This window comes from Neoarius graeffei, chromosome 16, assembly GCF_027579695.1.
Source record: "Neoarius graeffei isolate fNeoGra1 chromosome 16, fNeoGra1.pri, whole genome shotgun sequence".
Taxonomy (NCBI): Eukaryota; Metazoa; Chordata; class Actinopteri; order Siluriformes; family Ariidae; genus Neoarius; species Neoarius graeffei.
This window is the reverse complement of record NC_083584.1, coordinates 26,925,933-26,949,912: the sequence shown is the minus strand read 5'-3', so window position 1 is coordinate 26,949,912 and position 23,980 is coordinate 26,925,933. Positions and strand designations below refer to the sequence as shown.

General features: G+C 40.2%; 1 protein-coding gene across 4 annotated transcripts in view; it reads left to right on the top strand.

The window, feature by feature from the left end:
* The window catches only part of atxn1a (ataxin 1a), a 244,077-nt gene extending 228,969 nt beyond the window's left edge, over positions 1–15,108 (top strand). For all 4 annotated transcript variants that reach the window (XM_060942718.1, XM_060942717.1, XM_060942719.1 and 1 more), the window contains 2 exons: positions 8,988–11,031; positions 11,668–15,108. In XM_060942718.1, coding sequence (XP_060798701.1) covers positions 9,298–11,031; positions 11,668–12,231 — 2,298 coding nt within the window. In that variant the 5' untranslated portion in view covers positions 8,988–9,297 and the 3' untranslated portion in view covers positions 12,232–15,108. The remainder of the gene's footprint in view (positions 1–8,987; positions 11,032–11,667) is intronic.
* The last annotated feature ends 8,872 nt before the right edge of the window (positions 15,109–23,980 follow it).

Below are 23,980 nucleotides of genomic sequence, written 5' to 3'. Positions count from 1 at the left end.
AAAAATATAAAGTTCTGAACAAGTTAGAGAAAGAGTATCAAAATATCCCAATTTTGACCTATTTTTGTCCTATATGCCCGGCACATTACAATTAATTATGGGTGGGGTTAAGCAAACAGATGTCTTCTTTTTTATTTTTATTTTGTTTCTTGGCGGCACGGTGGTGTAGTGGTTAGCACTGTCGCCTCACAGCAAGAAGGTCCGGGTTCGAGCCCCGTGGCCGGCGAGGGCCTTTCTGTGCGGAGTTTGCATGTTCTCCCCGTGTCCGCGTGGGTTTCCTCCGGGTGCTCCGGTTTCCCCCACAGTCCAAAGACATGCAGGTTAGGTTAACTGGTGACTCTAAATTGACCGTAGGTGTGAATGTGAGTGTGAATGGTTGTCTGTGTCTATGTGTCAGCCCTGTGATGACCTGGCGATTTGTCCAGGGTGTACCCTGCCTTTCGCCCGTAGCCAGCTGGGATAGGCTCCAGCTTGCCTGCGACCCTGTAGAAGGATAAAGTGCCTAGAGATAATGAGATGAGATGAGATTTTGTTTCTTCCTGATTAGGATGTCAACTGATGGTGAGGTCTAAACAGCCCAAAATTTGGAAATGTAGCAAAAACAACACCTGGTACCGGGTGTCACTTTTAAATTCAGACTATAACCAAAATATGGGAAACGCTGGTGTGCCTGGATGGTAACACACTAATAAAGCAGAGATTGAAGAATCGAGAAAATCTGTGTGTCTCTGTTTTATTTACTTGGCATTTTTGAAGGCTTTTGACCTTTGCATGATGATGTTGCAACACTGCCATAACTCATTCCACCAGTGTTGCTAATCAGAATTTAGCTTAAAAATGTTAGAGCACTGTGATGAAGATAAATTGGCTGCAAAAATAGCTTTCTTTCTTTTTTTTTTCTTTGCCAGAATGTGCTTCCCTTTCTCCTTCTTTCCAAATGTGTCTTCTTCTCGCCTTTACTCCTTCTCATTCCTTTTTTAGTGTTATTATTATCTTTCACTGAAGTCACAAGGAAAGTATTTGCTGGTGTAAAGGAATGGTTCTCAGCTCTTCTCTTATGGGTGCACGTTGCACATCACAGAAGAGTTTAGTGTTTTCCCTGCTCTAAAACACGTGACGTGCTGATGAACTCATCAGATAATTAGCATCTATCTGAGAGCTAAATCTGATGTGTGGGAGACTCAGTACCACACAATGGAGTGGGTCACAGGGTTTAAAATGAAGAACTGCTGATGTAATTATATGATATGCAACCTAAAGAGATTTGGCAGAGTAATGCATTTAAATGATTATTATTTTTTTTTCATACTTTCCAGAGGTAGCCTCCTGAATAGTGACTGTATCTTACATGCCCAATCCCAGTTCTAATGATTACATTCACCATTGCACTATGCTACTCTACCAACAAAGGAATACTGCAATATAAAAGAGTTAGACCAACTCCGATATTACAATTCATTCATTAGCATACTTGAATGGCTTTGTCTGCTATATATATTGTTCATGAAAATTGCCTGAGGGAAGAATAATCTGTACAGCAAGGGGAAAATAAAAGGAGGAAAAAATAAGTGCTACTACGACAGTGCTTTGGTCTTATTATGTAGGTGACCCCAAATGCAGCAAGGCACTTAGTCATTTGTGTATGCCAGATATGTATCTAGTTTTTTATTTTTGCAGAGTTTATCTCAAAATCTTCATCACTTCATCATCTATCAAATTTTCTTTTTTTTTTCCTTTTAAAAACTGCTTCTCTAGTTTTTACCATTAAGTCATATTGAGAAATCATTACCTACTACACAAGTGTAATATTTTCTCAGAAATGTCCACAAGCACCAGCGACCAGCGGTTTTCTCCACTTACATAGACGGTCTGTGCCGGACAGAGGTGGACAAAGTATCCAACTTCGTTACTTAAGTCAAAGTACAGATCCCACTGCAGGGGCGCCGCCAGAAATTTTGGGCCCAATGAAAGATTAGAATTTTGGGCCCCCCAACTTTGCCCACCCTCGTCACAATTGCACTATTGTCATTATTTGACTTTTGATAGCCCATGGACCTTGAGTTTGTGACTTTGTTATTACATTTTATGTATTAACCTACCAGGGACTAGATGAAAACTGGTCAGTGACTAATTCTGGTGCATTTACAATCACAAATGAAAATTCAAGATTTTGCCACGTGCCTTCTTGTGCTAGGACAATTGGTAGTGAAATGTGTGATGTGACTGCTAATAAATCATAGAAAAAGTTTTCTACCCAGCATCAAAATACCTAGTTAGTTAATGCATGAAAAAGTTTGATGCATTCAAGTTTGATGCATTTAAGTGAACTCCATACTCAGTAGCCTTACAAATGTTACCCATAAAAGACAGGAAACAGCTTATTATAAATTTATTTCAAAGTGACACGGAGTGACATTTCAATTTGATTAATTACGTATGTATTTCTTCATATGTTGTAACCTCTATCCCTCTTTTATGTGTGCTGCGCTTTCTCCAGCTCCTCAATTTGAAACCGATGGTTTAGAACGTGTGAACATTCCACACACGTAACCATGTCAAACACTTGACTGGTGTCCGTTATTAGCAACACTTTAATCTAGCAAACTGTATATGGCGCTCGCTCATTAAAAACTTCAATCCTAAAGCATTTATGGGTTGTATTGCTGCTTACCTCCTTCTCCAAAGGGGGGTTCAGTGGTTTGGTAGGGCGGAGGTCCCCCTGAGGCTGAATCTGTGCATATTTAGGGCACCCCATTAGTTATGAAACTGGTTATTAGCACTAGTTATTAGCACCAGCATAACGTAATATTTCATCTTGTTTATCACACAAGTCAGTTCAGTTATTAAAATGGAAAAAATGTCACTATACAAACTGTAAAAGTGTTCTCTTGATAGGCTAATCCAACCACGTTCATACTGTTCATTTACCATTCGCTAATATTTTGAACACACATGTGAGCGATAGCTACCTTTCTTTGGGAAAAACTGAGTGACCAGTTGCCTGCCTCTCCGGTCCCTCTCAGCTTTCAGCTGCCTTTCTTTACGTTTTTGACAGCCACTCTTCATATTTAGCGATCATAGACTGTACGCACTCCACTGCTGGCTGGCTGCTGCACCGCGACACAGCAGCAAGTAGCGTTGCACTGATCAGCACACAGATTTAACGCATCGCGCTTCTACCAGAACTGGACCGTACCATTTCACAAAAGGGGGAGGGTTAAATGACAATATGTTGAAGAACTCAAGAAATAGACAACCTTGTTCAATTAGCTCATTTTACCAGATGGAATATTGCATTGTTGTTATTTCTAAAGTCTTATTAAAATCATTAAAAGCATATTATCAGCCCCTTAAAGGGCCCCATGGCAGTGCTGGGCCCCTAGAATTGTTCTAACCTTTCCCCCCCTGGCGGCGCCCATGTCCCACTGGCTAAATGTTACTCCGATACAAGTGAAAGTTGTACAGTCAAATTTTTACTTAAGTACTGAAGTACTTGCTTTTAAAATACTTAAGTATTAAAAGTACATTTTCTGTCAACGCATTGTTGTATTATTGCCACAACGCTTATAAAACCTAATGCCTCTGAAGCAACCGACTGGATTTACTGGATTTACAAAATGAACGCATGCTGTGCCATCATGGTGGTTTAACGTTAAGCTAGCTAGTCAGTGAAGCTCCACCTGACATGCTAACAAACTGTTTTCAAACTGAGTAGCTAACATTACTAGAAAAGAAAGATTTCTCCATTCCGTTTATTTGGCAAGATTATGCTAAAACATTTCTGAAAGGACTTCAGATAAGTTAATGTTATTCATGTTAGCGTAACTCCGTTTTAACAGTGTCCAAGTTAGTTAGCTATGTGTTAATGTTAGCCATAGACAAGGCGATGGCAACTTGGCAGGCAAATCCATAGAATGTCCTTTGACTAACCAGACTGCACAGCTATTGCAACATTATCGCGAGCTCTAAAAGCACAGACAACTTCACTGCAAGCTTTCTATTGGAATAAAATGTTTACATCCCTCAATACGCTTCCGCAGGCTGGATGGTGAGTCTTTGGAGGTTGTGATGTGGTTCGTTTTCAGCAAACAAAAGAAACGTTTAAAACAAAATGAATCTTTAATCCTTTCAGAAAACTGAAACATGGGTTCATGGGCCATGAGTGCGTGCATTCCCCAGAAGAACCGCCTCCTTCCATTCTGCCATCAACTGATCATGTTCAAATAATGCTGCTGAGAAACTATTGAACTTGATTTTATACAGTCTATGGACGTGATGTGACCTTAGTGATTACTGACAGGCTGTCTCAGTATCACCTGCGAAAAAAACAATCACATTTCAGAAAAGAAAAGAAGAAACATCCACTTTCAAAGCTGCTTCATAGTAATGAGTAATGAGGACCTTGACAGAAATGTAGTGAAGTGAAAAGTACGATATTTGTCTTTCAAATGTAGTGAAGTTAAAGTCATAAGTTTCCAAAAAAAAATACTCAAGTAAAGTACAGATACTCAAAAAGTGTACTTAAGTACAGTACTCAAGTAAATGTACTTTGTTACTGTCCACCTCTGGCACCAGCTACTCGATCCCAGAAAAAAATAAAAACTTGCCTTTCAATGTTTAAAGGAGTACGCCACCCCCAGGTGAAATTGAGTCAGTCCCTGCAGTCCCTAGAGTTGGATGAGTGAGCCAAGGCGTTTTGTAGCCGACCCAGCCATTGTCCTGGTCTGGAAACGTCCTGGTTAGCTTTAGCTTAGCGTAGTCGCTGTAATCCGGCGTGTCCAGCTAGCATTGTCGTTGCAAAAGTGAATCAAATAACTCAAGATTTTTTATAATTATTTCTCATGACCTGTACATTCACATCGAGTACACATATCAATGCAAATTAACACGAAGGGATTTACTAGACCAATTTATATCTGGAACTATTTTTGGCCACAGCACAGGCAAAGCACCGCTGCAGGCGCAAAGACACCATGCAGCACCTGAAAACCCTGGTTTCCCTGGTAACACTGGTGTATTGACGGAAGTTGTGGTGCTGCGTGGTGTCTTTGCGCCTGCAGCGGTGCTTTGCCTGTGCTGTGGCCGAAAATAGTTCCAGATATAAATTGGTCTAGTAAATCCCTTCGTGTTAATTTGCATTGATATGTGTACTCGATGTGAATGTACAGGTCATGAGAAATAATTATAAAAAATCTTGAGTTATTTGATTCACTTTTGCAACGACAATGCTAGCTGGACACGCCGGATTACAGCGACTACGCTAAGCTAAAGCTAACCGGGACGTTTCCAGATCAGGACAATGGCTGGGTCGGCTACAAAACGCTTTGGCTCACTCATCCAACTCTAGGGACTGCAGGGACTGACTCAATTTCACTTGGGGGTGGCGTATTCCTTTAAGCGATTTATATTGTCTCCGCTGCCCATAATTTGCTGCAAATTCAATTATTTTACCATGAAATTGTCTTCGATTTGGGTCTTGCATGACTGGAAGCGGCGCCATATTTGTTGATCGATTTTTGCGCTCTGATTGGCTGAGCCGGACCACGTGACCATGCCGTAGCATATCTAGTTATGTTACAGAGCCAGGCAGTGTACTACAGAGGGTAACTGAGAAAACCAAGCACACACACATCTGGAGGGAAATTTCATACATAATTTGCAATTATTTTACAGGGAAATGGTTAATAATTTATTAGCCGAGAATGCACCAGAAGGCATGTAAATTTCATAATTTTCTAGGCGGACATGCCCCCAGAACCTCCTAGCATTTGGTGCCACAAATTCCAGAGCTGCCTACTACTTTTTTTTTAGCTGCCTACTTCAGATTTTCTGGAGAACCCTCTTTTTACTTTTTGTTTGTCGTTTTGTTTTTGTTATTGCTATTACCGCTGTTAGCAATAAAAGCTTTGAAACCTCTGTGATAAAGAAATAATTTGCTTTTTGCAAGATTGTGGTTCCATTTTAACCCATTCCTCTTTGCAAATCATCTTCATTTCCCCAAGGTTATGAGGGTCTCTCTGATGAACTCATAGTTTCAAAATCCTCCCAATGAAATTCAAGTCAGTAGATCTCCAAACACAAAGAGCTGAATGCTTTTTATTATTATTTTTACTTCACATTTTACTTTGCTTTACTCGTACTAGACTATATATTTCCAAAAGAGTTGCTAAATTGTTTCAAACATGTCTTTGTAGTTCTTTTTTAGCAAAGGAGTTTTACGCAGGGTGTATAAACGGAGATGATTGTGGTGCATTTCGTTGCTTATCGTCCTGCAACTCTTTTCGAGTGACTTTTTTTTTTTTTTTACACCTTCTTTATCATCAGTCTGAGAGCATGGTGTGAAATCTTGCATGGCAGACCTATCTATAGGACAACCCACTGTCTACGGATGACGAGTTGCGGTTCTGTGAACTGTCGACCTGCATGTTATCAAGCCAATAGTTCTAACAGGGATGTTTAAGGTGTTTGCTATGGCTACAAAGCTTTTCTCCACAAGTGTTGTCTTATAATGTGGTCCTTGAGAACTAAAGTTCCTTCCCTTCACTATGATTTCGACTTGTTGTGTGAAATCTTCTCAACCAATGGCAAGATTTTAAAAATGAGACCAGGTAAAATTTGCAGAAAGCCTTTTTTTCAGCATTTATATCTAGAACTTGATTTTTTTTTTTTTTTTGTAACCTTTGGCATTCTGGTTCATCCCAAAGGCTCTGTGCAGACCACTTAAGTTCTTACACACTAAGCTTGGCAAACCATGTCTTCATGAACCTCACTTTGTGCACATGGGCTGGAACACGTTTGGGTTATTTCTATTGAAAAGAAATCATATTACAGAATATAAAGTCATTCCAGACGGTTTGTGTGCATCCACCTTTGTGACAACAGCTTGGGGAAGACCCTCATGTAGATGTTATGGTTAAGTGTCTACATATTTTTTGGCCATATGTTGTATGCACTGGAAGTATATTAAACAACAAAAATAAAAGTGTCTGTATACTTATTTCCCCTCATTGTATATGCTTTTTGTCAAGTTTTGTATTAGCCTTGATTTCTCTTATTATTGGTAGAATTTCAACATTTCTGCTCTTCAGTATAAAAATTAATTAACGTTAATTGAAACGTTTGCAATGAATGGTAAATCTTGTTGCTTGAAATATGTTATTTTTCATTTTGTGAGGATCTTTATTATTATTATTATTATTATTATTATGGAGTTAGAATGTTGACACTGACATTTTTTATAACAGATTTATGAAACCCTTCAATACCACCACAAACCCTCAGGAGTTCACAGTGCCAGTGTTGACTTTAGGTACTTTTTTTTTTTTTATCAGTTAGAGAACAGTGGAGATGAATATCTTGTGGGGAAAAGTTTGTGAAATATGTAATCTCTTCTTATTAGATTCAAGCGTTCTTGGTTAACAATCACAATATTTTACTGTGTGTGTGTGTGTGTGTGTGTGTGTGTGTGTGTGTGTGTGTGTGTGTGTGTTAATCCCCCGCTGGCCGAAAGGCCCGAAGGGGGATTATTTCGTGGTGATTTCTGTCTGTCCGTTTATCCCGGGAAGGGTACTCACCTTCTGAAATCAACTCCTCTCACAATTTTTGGAGGAATTTCACGAAACTTGGCAGGATTCTTTGTTATATATCGGTAATACACATGTTGCAATTTTGTTAAATTGAGTCACATTTTACCAGAGTTACAGCCCTTGATTAACAAAATTATAATTTGACAATTTCATGAGAGAGTGTTTTCCTTCTGAAATCAACTCCTCTCACAATTTTTGGAGGAATTTCACCAAACTTGGCAAAAGGCATTGTTATATGTCGGTAGTACGTATGTTGCTATTTTGTTCAATTCGGTCGCATTTTACCAGAGTTGTGGCCCTTGATTAACAACCTTGTACTTTCACAAATTCATGAAGGTATGCTTGCTTTCTGAAATCAACTTCCCTCACAATTTTTATTATCCCCCGTTGGCCAAAAGCCCCGAAGGGGGATTATGTCATGGCGATGTCCGTCCGTCCGTCCCGGGAAGGGTACTCACCTTCTGAAATCAACTCCGCTCACAATTTTTGGAGGAATTTCACAAAACTTGACAGGATTCTTTGTTATATGTCGGTAATACACATATTCCAATTTCATTCAATTCAGTCGCATTTTACCAGAGTTATGGCATAGTTTCCAGCAGGGGATATTGTGCTCTCAGAGCACTCTTGTTTTTTATGCAGATGTGTCAAGGTGTGTATAGGATAGGTCTGGGTTTGCTTGCATACAAAGATTCAGTTTATGACCGTGCTCGGAGTCTCTTGTTGCACTTGTGACACTTCTTAAATCATCAACTCCCTGTTTGAAATGCAGAACAGCTCTCCAGCCACTACTGGACAAAGCGAATAGAGGCGGAGTGGGAGCAATCAATGAAGCACAGGGAGGAATTCTAAACTAGCAATACTTGTGAAAGATCGAAGGCTGATTATGTGGTTGATCTGCATGTTCTGTAGTTCATTGGATGGGAACTAACATGAGCAAGCTGTTCTGCCATTGAATTATCAGTACAGCTTACTGTATTCACCTCGTGAAGGTCATTGTGAACCAGTTTGTTTTCATTAGCATTTATGAATTATGGATAGGTTAGGATTCAGTACTGCATATTTGTGTTGCGTATGTGTATGACTGTGTATGGCTGTTGAGAGAGATAAACAGTTGGAGGGGGAGTAGTGATGCTGACACATGAGTGCTCCATCTATCCCTGCAGGGGGTGCCCTCTGACATGTAGAGTGTGTGCATATGCAAGAGATATCTTTCCCATCTCTTTGCAACTGAATCTAAACACAATATCCATTTAAAAACATTGCTAGCCGGAAACCTTACAGTGGAAATGCTACCATTATCCTTGCTTTGGTCATTTATTAGGCTTTCTAAAATTCTGGAGCCCTTTTATCCCATGAGTACCTAAAGTGTGTGCATATTTCTTTCTATGTGTTCTGCAGGATTCTGCTGCAGTCTTGGAGGCTTGCTCTCAGAGAGAAATGATTCCACATGAATCGTGGCAAGCACTCTCCGACAACAGGCATGTGTTCTGTTGCTTTCAATTGAGATCAGTGTCCATCCAGCCTTAAGTACAGGAAAAAGGTCCCATCACCCCTGGTCTTCTCTCCACCCTCACTACCCCAACAGCACCAGCCAGTCAGCAGGTGGTGCAAGCAGAGAACAAGAGAGAGTTGCAGAGGGAAAGAGTGTTAAAGAAAAATATAACAGGGAGAAACCACCTTAAAAAGAGGTACAGCAGATACATTCATCATGAAGTCCAACCAGGAACGAAGCAATGAAAGTTTGCCCCCAAAGAAACGTGAAATTCCAGCAAGTACCCTTCCTTCAGAGGATAGGCCCATGGTAATGGCACCTGCCAGTGAGAGCCAGCGTGGAGGAAACGTTGCTTGGCTTGCCAGCATGGCCAGCGGGCATGAGAGCAACAAGCAACACACCAGCAGCTCAGCAGAAGCTGAAGGCCCTCAGTCCAAACCAACAGTGTCCACTGTTGAGTCCACTCGTGCTCCAACTATAACATCTACGATCCCCGCTGTGTATACTTCATCAGTTTCTCAACAGGCAGGCACCATCCAGTACTCACCCATGCCCCCTAACCTGCACTTTATCAGCCCCTCATATGCAGCACCCTATGCTAGTTACATTTCTCCCCTTGTGCCCCCTGCAGCCACCACCACCACATCCTCCCAACGACACACTGAAGCCTACTCTGGCACTACCAATTCTCCAGCACCCAAACCTGATCCAGTAATTTTCACTTCAGACAGCATACCTCAACCCCATTCCACCCAGTATGTACAAATTTCCAACTCCCCACTCAGTGTAGTGCCTTGTACTGCATCCTCATCCCAAAGCCATCTTCCCCTTCACCTCCAACAGACACTCGCACTTAGTGGGCCCTCTCAGCTCCTGCTTCAGTACTCAGATGGAGCCTTGTCCAAAAAGGAAGATGGCAGATCAAGAGAGATGTTAAACGGTGAGCCAGAAAGGGGCCGTCGCTTCAGCCAGCTCTCAGAATCCAAGGTCAGCAGTATAGCCAAAGGGTCTTTATCCACACAGCATCACCATATCCACCAGCGAGACCACTATGAGACCCGGCACATGACGCTTCCACCAGAGTATGCACAGGAAAACACCAATTTGAGGAACTCGTTAGTTCTAGTTCCCAACAGTCACAACTCCAGCAGTGCTGATCCAGGGGGGAATGTAGACAAGCTTCCTCCCCCTCTGGCCCCGGCTGAAAAAGGAGGCATTTGTGCAGGCAAGCCAGTTTCTCGCACTCCCTCCAGCACCACTCTTCCCTTTCCACCTCCCCCTTTACCTGTGGATGGTCTAAAGGCAGCAGTTACCACACTTTCACCCCACGCAGTTATCCATACCACACACAGTGCAACCGAGCCACTATCCCTTGGCCTCACATCCACCAACTTCTACCCCGCTCATCAGCCCATTATTGGGTACATTGCAGGTCCAGGGCAGCCACAGCCTCTCAGTTACCACACCAGCCTGCCTCCACACTTGCTCATCCCAGGAACTCAGCCTGTTATTATCCCTGTAAGTGGAGCAGAAGCTACTGCCACATCTACAACACCAACTTTCGCTGCAGCACTGCCCCATGCATTTGTGACCTCAGCAGCCCCCAAAGGTGAGTCCTTTGAGACACCAGCCTCCTACCCTCACCCGACAGGTGCTGTGGTTCAGGCACAACTGCACTTGCCTATCATGCCAGCCACTGCGAGCCTGCCAGCTACTCCACCTATACCTTCCACACCCTCTTTACCACCCTACTTCACCAAGGGTTCCATCATTCAACTAGCTGATGGGGAGCTGAAGCGTGTGGAGGACCTAAAGACAGAGGACTTTATTCAGAGTGCAGAAATCAGCAGCGAATTGAAGATCGACTCTAGTACTGTAGAGCGCATCGACAGCAGCCATACACCTAATTCTGCTATTATCCAGTTTGCGGTGGGAGAGCATCGTTCACAGGTGGGCTTGCTCTTTTTATAAACCTGGATGACTGTTTTACCCTGCATTGCAGAGAGCTTGTATAGTGTACTTTGTAAGAACTCAATGACTTTAGTTTGATCTTTTCCACATTTAAAAAAAATATGCTTGTTGCTATATATTGCCATAACTTTGATTACTATATTTTCATGTTCGATATTTGGTCAACTTATAGTAATTATCATGTATATCATACTTTGCCATAATTTGCATGTTCTCATAACGCAGGAATGAATTGTTCTACATGTTTGCTATAACATATTAGTTATTTTACCACAGTCATTGTGCTGCCTGTTTCCACATGGTCCCTTGTTTTGTGCTGTTTGTGTGGGATCCTAAGGCAGAATTGAGTCATCCCTTAGTTCATCTCCCTTCTGTTCTGCAGTGAGGGGGCTGTGAGAAAAATCTGTTTCATTTGTCTGTGAATTATGATTCTGGTCTCCCACTCAAACAGAAAGTCTGCTGGCTCAACAGTGAGGCTAAACACGATCTACTAAATCAATTAATTCACGACATGTTGCACTGTGTAAACGACATATGTGGTTTCTATGTTCTATTTTCCTCTTTCTCTCTCTCTCTCTCTCTCTCTCTCTCTCTCTCTCTCTCTCTCTTTCTCAGGTGAACGTGGAGGTGCTGGTAGAGTACCCTTTCTTTGTGTTTGGTCAGGGATGGTCATCTTGCTGTCCAGACCGGACCACTCAGCTCTTGGAACTGCCATGCGCCAGGCTAGCTGTGGGTGATGTCTGCATTTCCCTCACTCTCAAAAACTTGAAAAATGGCTCTTTGAAAAAGAGTCAGGGGCAGATTTCCGATGTTAACAGTCTTGGGCCACCTCTTAAACCACCTTTTAAAGCACCCTCAGGAGGGACACGCAGGGCAGCAAGGCACATGGAGCACGAGAATGGACTGGCACAGTGTGGCAGGCAGGGAGGAGTGAGCTCCCAGGCAAGCAAAGAAAACGGAGAACTAGGTTTTGGGGAGAAAGGAGCCTGTAGAATTCCACTATCCTCAGATTCAAAATCTATCAGTAAACCCACAGGGCGAAAGCGGAGATGGTCGGCTCCAGAAGGTCGCAAAGTCGAGAAGCCTGAAGAGGAACCACCCTCAACTCTTCCCAGACCTTCATTTATCCCTCAGGAGGTTAAAATCAGCATTGAAGGCAGATCGAATATTGGCAAATGAAAGCCATTTTGGACTTGTTTGTCGTTTTTGAATTGAATGAAAAAAAAATGACCCTCACAATGTTCTTTTTTTTCCAGAATATTGCTTTTTATATCATTTCAAAATTGATTTCTCTAAATTTTTCTATCCAGATTACTGTACTGTAGGTTAAATTAACTCAGCATATACGTATCACCTTACGAGTAGAGATTATTGAATAGGTGCATTGAATATATACAACCAATTAGTGCAATTTATTTTGGTTGGGTAAATTTGGGACAGTCAAGTTGTTGAAGGTGGGTTTATGTAGGACTTCTGAGCCCTCCGGGGTACAAAATATGATATTCTCAGCCTTACATTTTTACGTCCTATTATGACATACAGTATACGATGATTTAAAGTCACTCTAAACTTTAAAAAATATTAATGTAATATTTTTAAAAATCGTTTCAGTGCACAGACTGGTGGTTTTGCTGCCCTTTTTTAAAAAAGCAGGAGTCAGCCTGAGGCAGCAGTCTAGTTTGGTCTGGTTTGATTGGATCATAAAGTATAAAAGCCAATCATGTTTTAATATGCAAATGAAGCCCATGCAACACTTGTTTACCAGAGGAGGTGGACCGGTACCGGTATGTGTATGGTGGTATCTCCAGTTAGCGTATTCATAGAATCTGAATATATTCACGAGGGTTCTTCAAAGCAAGTTTTGGGTGACTTTAAACGACACCTACTGAAGCAGTACTAGATGCTTGTGGTGCATTAGTCCCAGCTCCATCCATGTGTGAGCTTAGAAAAGGAGGTTGGCATGGATGACATTGCTCAGGGAGGCAGGATGGAAATCACTCCTCCACTGGCTGCAGGAGTTTACATAATGTCAGCCATCCTGCTCAAGCAGTCTCATCTGATGTTTAGACATAGACGACAGACAATCTGAAGTCCATCACGAATAAAATTGAGGGGTTTTGAGAGGGTTCTGGGAGTTCATCATAGAAAAGAAGAGCAACCAAATGCTAAGGTACATGCTGACTGAGACAGAGAGAGATCAAGTCATGTCATCAACAGTGCCAGTTGCTCCTTAGGAACGAGAAAACTATACTAATAGACCTGGAGACCTGGAGGAGTTTGCTTTTATATATTCACCTATTGAACCGTTTTGTTTTGTAGTTTTGCTTATTTTTTTCTGTCTCTTTCTGTCTTTTTTTTTTTTTGCGATGAATGTGTACACATTGCAATCAGGGGTCACTTTCAGTCATGTAGACACCGAATGGGTTTGTGTTTATGTATACGTTTGAGGATGGTTGACTTTTTGAGCTGTATGTTGAGCAAAAAAAAAAAAAATAGACCTTTTTATTTTAATAAGAGTTTATTATTTGAGAGAAAGTGAAAGAAAGTCAGTCACCTGAGAAGGGAGGGACAGGTGATCGAAGCACTTAACACACCTGTCACTCTTCCCAGCTGATAGACAGTTTAATCAATTTAGTCTATTATTATTATTATTATTATTATTATTATTATTATTATATGTCTCAAAATGAACACAGTACTGTACAGTATGTTGTATGTGAGTGATGATGGAATGTAGCACTCTGTGGAAAAGTCAGTTCACCCTGATCCGGGGGCCTTGATCTGTGAAAAGAATGAATGAATGCGAGAGGTGACATGAGGTGGAACAGTAAGCAGAGATACAAGCGATAGCATTTGTTCCCAGGAAGCACTTTTCTGTTTGGGTCTATACAGCTCTGCCTTCCCAGTAAACGGCGAGCTAAAGGCCTAGACAGCAGCAGCCGTTTTGTTTTTTGGTTGGTTTTTTTTTTTCTTAATGTAGCCTAGGCAGAGCTGGTGAAACAATTGCCACTGAAGTGATTAAAAGTGAGATGCTTAATTAAGTGTGATTTCAGAAAGGTTTCAGAAGTCATGAGATTGTCCAAAGTATGCCATGAGGAGAGAGAAAGCACATGTGAGTGACTGTGGATGCAGAAATCTGCGTTTTGGTTCAAGGGTGTCCTATATCTATGTTTGTGGAAGTGCATGCATGTGTGTATTTGTATGCATAAGTGTGCACACACACACAAACACACATTCACGTTTCACTTATATTAATGTGTTATATGTCTTTTTTGTACATTAACATGTATAGAAATGCATATACTGTATCTTGCCTTAGCGCAAGCAGATAGCGTGTGTGTGGGGGTATGTGTGCATACTGAGTATGTGTGTGTGTGTGTGTGTGTGTGTGTCTGTGTCATATATTTGTATGAGTGTTTTGTGTGTGTGTATATCAGATAGATAGATAGATAGATAGATAGATAGATAGATAGATAGATAGATAGATAGATAGATAGATAGATATTTCTGTTTAAAGGTATTTAAACAGAAATATTTAAACCGGTATTTCAGTGTTTCTGTTTAAAGTACAACTTAAAGAGAATCTTGCAGTTTGCACATCTGGAGAGGTAGTAACACAACCTTTATGATTTAGTTTTCAGCCATTGCTCACCTTGCGAAGGCTGAAAGCTCAATTTACTGAAATGTAGCAGTTACTTGACAAGTTTGCTCGGCTTACTGGTCCGCTGTGGTTTCCCTTCACTCCTCCATTATTGAATCCACAGGAACCCTTTTCAGACCATTAAGAAGACGTTCTGATGATACACTCTTTAACGTGCAGACAGTGAGGGGTGAAAGGAGCCACAGCCTGAAGCCTGCACACTTGTTGAACTCTCTGATTGTTGGCTTTGTTCAGGTGTATTTGAGTGAAATGGATGGATGGATGGATGGATGGATGGATGGATGGTTAATGGGATGGATGTGTGATCAGATGGCCTGTTGGATGGTGGGTGGGTGAACGCACCCCATATTTGAAAATGCTTTATTTTTTTTTATAATAAAACAGGGTTTCTCAGATCAACATCACAACCGTGCATTTTTTTTTTAATTTATATTTTAATACCCCCTTTGCAGTGTCTATGTATGGCATGTGTCTGTGTTTTCACGTGTTAATGTAAATGGTAGGTTGTTTTAAGACAGGAAATGAAACGGCTTCACATAACCAGGCGTGACTTTATGACGTTATGTTTGGGCCAAAATGCAAATTTGCTTTTTTTTATTGTTGTTGTTTTTCATTTCCTTTAACTGTTTGTGTGTTTTAGCATTGCCTGCATTTAACCTCGATTCTTTCAGCACTTTCTTTCTGCACAGAAAGTGCTTTCAGCACACTCAGCGCGCTCCATTTAGCAGCATGTCTCTTTCTGGTTGCATAGTTTTTGCTACAGGTATACATCAGAAACATTCCAAATAATGACATATAGCAATAATGTGAGTCTGCAGTATTCAAACCAAATAAAACCTAACACTTACCACAGGAACTCAGCCGTCAGTCAACTATTTAGCCTAGTAGTCTGGCTTTGAGTTGTTATGAATTGCACAGTCAGCCCGCAGTATCTTCTTCAGGGAGAAATGGAAACATATATGCAGTGATATGTGTGTCTTTCTAACCCAGCTCGATTCTTTTAGTGCTAGTGACCTCCAGAGCGTGTTCAGGTACCCATGCAAAGCCAGTACGCCTCACACCGGTTTACCGCCAGCTACCTTTTTACACATTGGCTTTTATGTACAACTGCCTGCTCTCTCTCTCTCTCTCTCTCTCTCTCTCTCTCTCTCTCTCTCTCATTCTTTCACTTTCATTTAGAGCCATAGAACCCCATCAGTATTTGTTTCTCTTACTCTTTGTCTAAGTGTAATATCAAATCTGTCTGTGCATTTTAAGAGTGAATGCAAACAACATGGATGACTCAGAAACATATTTTTACAATAATGCATGCTCTAGTATAAATGACCCATCCTGTCACTCGCCACTTCTTTATTGGTGAAGAAGCTTGCTGTCAGCAGCAGAGCAGAAAAGATCGTAATAATAATGGAAGTGTTGTGCATGTGTACTCTGTGTGAGGTGTTGTGTCGTGATGTGATGTGATGTGATGTGATGATGTGATGTGATGTGAAATGATATGATATGATATGATATAATGTTAGACACGCCTCGCAAACCCGGGCCCACATTTACTGCAGATTTGTGCATAAACTCTGTTTAAGTAACTTTGAAGAACTTTTCAGTCTACTTTTTGTTTAGATTTGTGTGTATACTTACGCACAGCTTGGGTAATGAGTAAAGAAAGCACCCAGGTTAAAAAAAAACAACAACAAAAAAAAACATTACGAGTCACAGGCATTCGCTCAAGTTCGCGTGATTGTTTAATTATCGATCTGGATTGCGAATAATTTCAGTTGTCTAAGGAATCCATTTCTGATTTTTGATTAAATTTCATTACTGTTAAATACATTTGTGTGTTTTAGAATTGATTGGACAGAATTGGTGTGCTGTCTTGCGTGAATATGACTTATCTCGTTGTGTTGGGGGATGTTGGATGATCTTGATGTTTGGTGAGCTTGTTTATAAGGACTGGGCTGATTTCTTAGCTGTAAGCTAACACAGTAATTCCGAATACATTTTTGCTATCCATTATCAGCCAAGCCTGGAAGTCTAAGTGCAAAACTACAGGCACATTTCGGAGAGATATTTCCCAACCACCATTGAGTAGGAGTGTGGATGGATGTCATAATTTCTCTTGGCCTGACCCATCCAGTTCTCCTACGCTGATGCACACCAGACACCTGTGAAACAGGACATCCACGGTCAATGGATCTTCTGATGGCAGCAGCTGGATTGCATTCTTATCATAGTTAAAGTAATAATGTAATAGTCGATTTTTAAAAAAATTCTTACTTGTATAAATAACTTGCAAAATACGTAGAACATACAGTAATTTAAAAAAAAATGTTTTAAGCCATGACTTCAGGACTAAAGTATTATCGGCTGAGATAACCCATTTGGAAAACTGACCTCTGGTCCAGGATGTATGTTTGTGTTTGGATGAGCCTCCCATTAGTCATGAGCCTCCCATGAGAGCCTTTTATTAGTCTACAGGCCAGCGTAGTTCCTGGGGGCAGAGCTTTGTGAACATGGGCGGAAGAGAGGGTGGTCTTGAGGAGTTTAAAAAAAAATTCATACAAGTGTCTAACCCTCCTACTTAACCATTAGAGAGCTAATTCTGAAAAACAAAAATGACTAATCGTACCTAATGCACCTTTAAAGCAGCATCATATTAGTCCCATTAATCCCAAAAGGTTTCCATACACCATCCGTTCATGTTCAAGCTTAAATTTATGACATCAAAAATGACAAATACAAAAGTATTAAACAGTACGGCTTAACACCTCCCCGTTTTACTTATCAAAAGAAAAAAAAACGTTTAGTTTGCATGTTTTTCACTCACAAAGATTCAGAGTGGTTTGTTCAGGATCCTTTCAAGTCATGCCTCAGTACCGTATATGGTTAATTGTGGGCGTGTCTGTATTTAAATTGCAGTAACATACACGCGCAAACTGTCTACAAACGGTTGCTATATATTAAGCTTCATTACTCGTGGGTATGACCTGTGGATACATATTTAACGCATCCCAATTTTGAATTAAAAAACGTTTAATGTTGATAATGAGGCCCCAGGAGTGTAGTGCTTATAAATGGTACAACTAAAATGAAACAATTCTTCATATACTCTCCATATCCACCTATAATGCTATAATTTTCAAAAACAAGTGCAACTCTTCTGTATTTCCCCCCGGTTTCGTTGATAAATGTGCAATATGTAGCATTTCTTTTCTACAATCTCATCTTCTCGAAAGTTTCTATGTACTGCCTGATGAGCACTCTGATCCCTGCTTATTAGGGCATCACTGGCAGTGATGGATCACTGTTGATTCCTATTAGATTCTGATACATGAACAGTAAAGAGCATTTGTAGATAAACTAACGCCATGCTCATATCCAAGACGTATGAAGAAATTATCTGAATGGAAATAAAATGAGAACGTTCCCACAACGTTCAAAATTCAAGTCTTGCAAAATCAGTGCATGAAAAACAAAACCTTTGTTGTTGTTGTTGTTGTTGTTTTAAACGTCATGCAGTTAAACAAAACGCAGAATAGATGTAGCATTATGTAATTGTTACCATGTTACCGTGTACTGTTGTAAATGGTTTACACTTCATTATCAGTTTTTAACCATGTTAACCCGTTCACTGTCTCTTTGCGCCTGTCAGTTATAGCACAAATTCTCTTATTTCTTATTTCTCAGTATGTTTGACCATCTTTGGCCTAGGAGTGGTTTTGCAGTTTGGCTTGATTTATGCGATGTGTGTGTTTGTTGAACATCACCAACTTTTCCTCAGGCTTACTCAGGGATGAGAAGTGTGTCTGAATGAGCGTGCGTCCAAGGAGACTATGTAATGTGTAGGTGAAGGGTATACTGGGTATAGCGTACTTTGTGTATATGTCTGTGTGTGGGTGTGTGTATGTGATACAGTAATCTGCTGGAATACCAGAAGCAGTCGTTTCAATGTCCCATAGGTCCTTGGCTGTGTGAAGACTTCCTGAGTTTCTGTCTGTGTATCTGCCTTAGCTGTCTGTAACAAGGACGATATATATATATATAATTACACAAAATCGAGCCGTACATGAGCTGATAGCTGATGAGGCGCGTAGCGCCGAGTTGGCTATAAGCCATATACGATGAGATTGAGTGGAATAACTGTTTTATTCTATCCACATTCACTGGATTTTGAGAAACAGAGCATTTTTTTTTTTTTTGCAAATTCAGTAAATAAAAACTTGTCCAACAAAATCATTTCCGCTCAGACAGACTTCTTAAAAACCTATCGATGGCTGCACGAATTGACCTTAGTGTTGTTTTTTTTGGAGAAAGTGCCGTCTCGCTGTCCTGCCGAGGTATAGAATAACTTTAGATATTTATTTAATTCTTCCTTGGACATTTCAGTGATGTAATTTCCAAACTTCTTTGAGCTTTTGAACCAGTCTAAAAAAATTCAACAAATTTTAAAGTGCTTATCACGGGTAAATTCAGGCGCAAGATCAATGTAATTCTCCTATTTTATATTAAACTTTGGTCAAATATCTGTCACATTTTGCATTTTGTGCAATTTTTTTACCTTGCGCAATACCAGAAAAATTCAGTTGAAATCAAGCCATTTGAGGCGAATTGGTCCGCCTCTGAAAAAACTTGCCATTTGGATTTCCCGGCAAACATTGATTTTCGTGACGTCGCGTGCGGGACGCCTCTTTCTGAATCCTACGTCAGCGCGGGTGGTTTTCTGCAACTTTCTTCAACATTATCACGTAATTATTAAAATGGTTAACAGATGTATTGTACTGTAGGAGGGTGTAGCAACACCAATCTTGATGGGATTAGTACTCATCGTTTTCCAAAAGACCGGACAGTGAGAGAGAAATGGGAGCGCTTGGTCTACACAGGCTGTGCACTGAAACCGTGCAAAGCTCAGGCAGCCTGCTGGCGCTTCTGCAGGTAACGTCACGAATCTGGCTCCAGACTCTCTTGGGATTTTTCTAGACGTGTTTTGTTATTTTATTTTTTTCTGCTGTGGACAGATGGCCTTGTGCAAAATTACCCTTCTGGATGAGTGTGTAAAGGGACATACTTTCATATAAAAAAAAAATACGAAATTGGTCCAGAATATGCCCTTTAATGCTTAAAGATGAAGAATGTAAACAAACCGGCGAAATGACAGGACCAATTTATGAAAAACGCTGTAATAATAATTCTTGAAAAATAAAAAATAAAGATACGTTCTTACCATCAAATACTTTCATTCCACATTTTGAATTTTTTTGTAGTTTTGGGGGTTTTATTTTCAAGTAGAGTTTTTATTTCATCCTCAGTTGGTTCAGCAATACACGCCGCCATTTTGTTTTTCTCCACTCATGGTATATGAGCTGATATCCTAGTAGTAGAGTAGCCAATCAGAGCACACAATAGCTCATCTCCAGTGAATGTGTGTGTGTGTGTGTGTGTGTGTGTATATATATATATATATATATATATATGTGTGTGTGTGTGTATATGAGAGAGAGAGATTGTGTGTGGTGCATGTGCTTTTGGAAGTGTTGCTTCTCATTGTCTGTGGCATCACGAACACCGATCTGATCCTCTTGGAGTGATCCAGACTGAGAAACACATCCAAAACCTTGTTAAACATAGGGACCACTTTTGTTTAAAAAAATAAAAAAAATTAAAAAAAGGAGAAAATTTTTAAAATGCACATTTTTTGGTCATTTTAGAGTAGATTTTATAATACTGTTTCAGCACTTTGTAACCTGAGAAAGGCTTGGTGCCATCACAGTGCCAAGTATTTTCGACGGTCTAACATTCATTCAGTAGAGAGCATCAGGGAGAGAAACAGAGTGAGAGTGTGAGAGTAAGAAATCCTACCTGCTGTGATGGTTGCGTTTCTCTTGGTGCGAGGCCGTCTCGCTCTCCACTCGTTCCTGGGTCCAACGAGTCGAGATGTTGAGGCCAGAGAGTCTGTTTTTAAGTTTGCGTGGTCCTCTAGCAACCTGAAAAAGCTTACTTATGGAATACACACAGGTTTTATTTGCTGTCTTGAACGCATGTATTCGGACCTGGAGTTGTGCTTGGGTCTTCTGTGTAGCACTCTGATCTTGTGCTTGAGGACATGAGACGCGTGTTTAGTGACAAGTTTTCTTTGAGAATTTTGAGTGTGACTGTCAGTTTGCTTGAGGAGCACCACTATGTCCTTGTTTTACTTGTTTTACTGGCACAAATGACAAGAAAACAATATTGGTGCAAATCTTAGCATTAGAAATTTTCTTTAAAAAAAAAGCATGTTTTTTTTCTTCACAACATCAAGGATTTTTTTTTTCTTTAAAAAAAAAAAGTTTTAACTGAATCAAAAACAACCAGGAGTCCTCTGTTCAACCTGACTGTTGTTTGACGTCATGTAGATGTCCAAAACCTCTGAATTAATAATCTCAGGCTGAGATATCAACCTAATCTCATCCTGTACAGTGCGTGTGCCTGTGTGCGTGCGTGCGTGTGTGTGTTCTGTAATATGGATAGATTGTTTATTATCACTTGTTATTTCTTTATGATTCAGCCGTGTCAATGCTGGATAGTAAACGCTGTGCACTCTGTGTGGCTGGAGGCACACGTCTTGTTGCAGTGCGATGCCTGGTCTTTGTTACACTTAATCATGCTGAGCTGGTAAACTGACAAACGCACTCAGAGAGAGGGGCCGCTCTGTTCTGTCTTCTCTTTCACAGCTGTCTCATATCTGGCGAGACCATGGAGGAAACAAGAAACACCTTTCAGACTTCTGAAACACTTTTTTTTTTTTTTTTGGAACACTAAAATTGACTACCTGTCAATTTCAGGTCCATCTCAGCCTTGGTTTCCACTAATGACACTGAAACCAAGGACTCAGACGATCGCGGCCTCCGAACGGCCGCAACATCCAACTTGTGTACAAAGCTGTTCTTTCTCACACACCCAATGTCATCGTCATGTATCCTCTCAGCTGGTGCATGTATTAATGCCTCATGGTTTGTTTTACTCCAATTTCAAGAAATGAAAATGAACCACTGAATATGTTGCCAATGATTTGTTCAATGTATTTGAATCTGTATTTGACAGAAATGATACGTATATAATAAAATAAAACTTATGACTGGAGGATGTACAAATGATAACTCAGGCTTTTAGAGGAAACGCCTCGGAAAGCTGGAAAATACTCCACATGCTCATGTTAGCATGTCGAAAAGACACCATTTACTCATTATTGAGCGATTAGCTGAGTGCTTTCATGGTATCCCCATTTTTGCTTGATTTTTATTCATCTGGTTTTGTATTAGAGATGAGCATAGTGGGACACAGGAAGTAACCGGTCTTTAAACAGGAAAGAGTGATCTCCGTAACAGCAGCAGTATTACTATAAGCTGCTTGGTGTTACAGATCATAAGGAGATTTATTGTCTTCCACTGGAAGGGAAATAAAGGCTGTGTCTAGTTTCTTTTCTTTTTCATTTTATTTCCATTCGATGGAAAGGATCATGATGGAAGAACCACTCAAAAGGAGCCCTGCTTTAGGGTTGTGGGTGGACAGAATTATACAAGATGAGATGGTTTCAGAGCTTTGGAGTTACTGGTCTATTTGTATATAAGACTGTTAAATGAAAACCATTGAATGTCACATCCAATCCCAAGACTCCGTGTTCTTGGTATTGACACAGAGAAGTCAGGCCAGTAGCAAGAAGCAGTCCTGGGAGATGGAGGAATGTTTTGCACCTTACTTAGTACAAGAAGAAATAGTATAAATAAATATATATATAAAAGCATAAAGGCCTGAGTAGAAACTTATTTTGTGAAAGGAGATTATTTTTATTTCTTTTGTTGTTGTTGTTGTTGTTTGTTTGTTTGTTTCCGTATGCGTGCATACTCTGTACATTGTGTAAAATATTGTACTTGCACTAGCTTTTTTTTTTTAATGGAAACTAATATAAAAAAAATCAAGAATTGAAATTCTATTTTCTAATTGTGGTGTGTCTATTTGTAGGATACACTCACGTCCATTTTCTTGGATATTATGGTCCCTTTCTTTGATGGTGCTTGCCAGTTTTCTAGTTAGAATTTCATTATTCAGAATAACAAAACAATATTTGATTCAGGTTGTGAACAAATTTGTTAAGAAAAAAAAACAAAAACAAAAAAAACCCAACAAATCGTCTGTATACCAGTACAAGTTTATTGTTTCAGTATACACGTACTAATAAAATTACAGTGCCAATAGCAAATTGTGGATTTTTTTTGGACTTTGTGTATGAACACTGTCTTGTTCGTTAGGTTTAATTACACACTGTTTATACCACAGTGCGACCAAATTCTCAAATCTAGGCAACGTTGCGTTCGTATCACCGCAGTAGTTCCGGCTGTAACATGAATAATATGTAACGTTTGTATTGATGTGTTTGTTCTAGTATGTTATGAATTTTTATACATATTTATGTTATTGTTTCTAAAGTAACAACTCACAGGGACTTGTATGGCAGATGCTCCACATTATATATGACTAATAACAAACTCGCTTTAAAGCTAGACGGCCTTTTGATTTCATAAAATGGGTGAAATTTAGTTCCCTCTGAAATTTGGTCATTGTGATATATGTTTATTTCTGTAATATCTCACAAAATATCAGGCCATTCTGTGGCTGGGAAGTTATTTAATTTGAGGGGATTCCCGAGCAAATAATGTGCATGAAATTGCTCGCTTTGTGCAATCAAGCAGACAGAGGAAGTCCGTGTGCACATGCGCAGGTTTACCTTGACCGTGCACTGACAGTTCCATCATTCTGTCGCTAAACGAACAGCTGATCACACCGAGGTGCTCGCTGACCGCCGATATTTATTAGTTTGGTCCTGCGTTTCCTTTCCTTCACAACATAACGTCTTTTCTTCTCGCTTTCCGTTACTGTAGTCGGTCTTTCACGTTTCATTCGCACACTCGCGTCCTCCATTTTTTTCTCCTGTTTCAAATTTGTATCCCACAATGCCTGGTGCGAACGGGGAAAGCCCACCACGTCATGCATGACGCAGTATCTTGAATTGGGTCATGGTGAAGCAGGAAAAAATAGCGGAGAATTTAGGGCCACGTGGCCCTAAATTAATTAATTGTTCTTTCTTTTAAAAAAAATAATAAAGTTGGAAGTCTATGATTCGAATTCAGTAGCTTTCGGTCCACTAAACAAAAATAATTGGGTGTCAGGGAAAATTCTTTTTATGACCTACACTTGAAAAATCTGAAAGGCAGTGTAGCTTCAAAAAGTATATCTTATCAA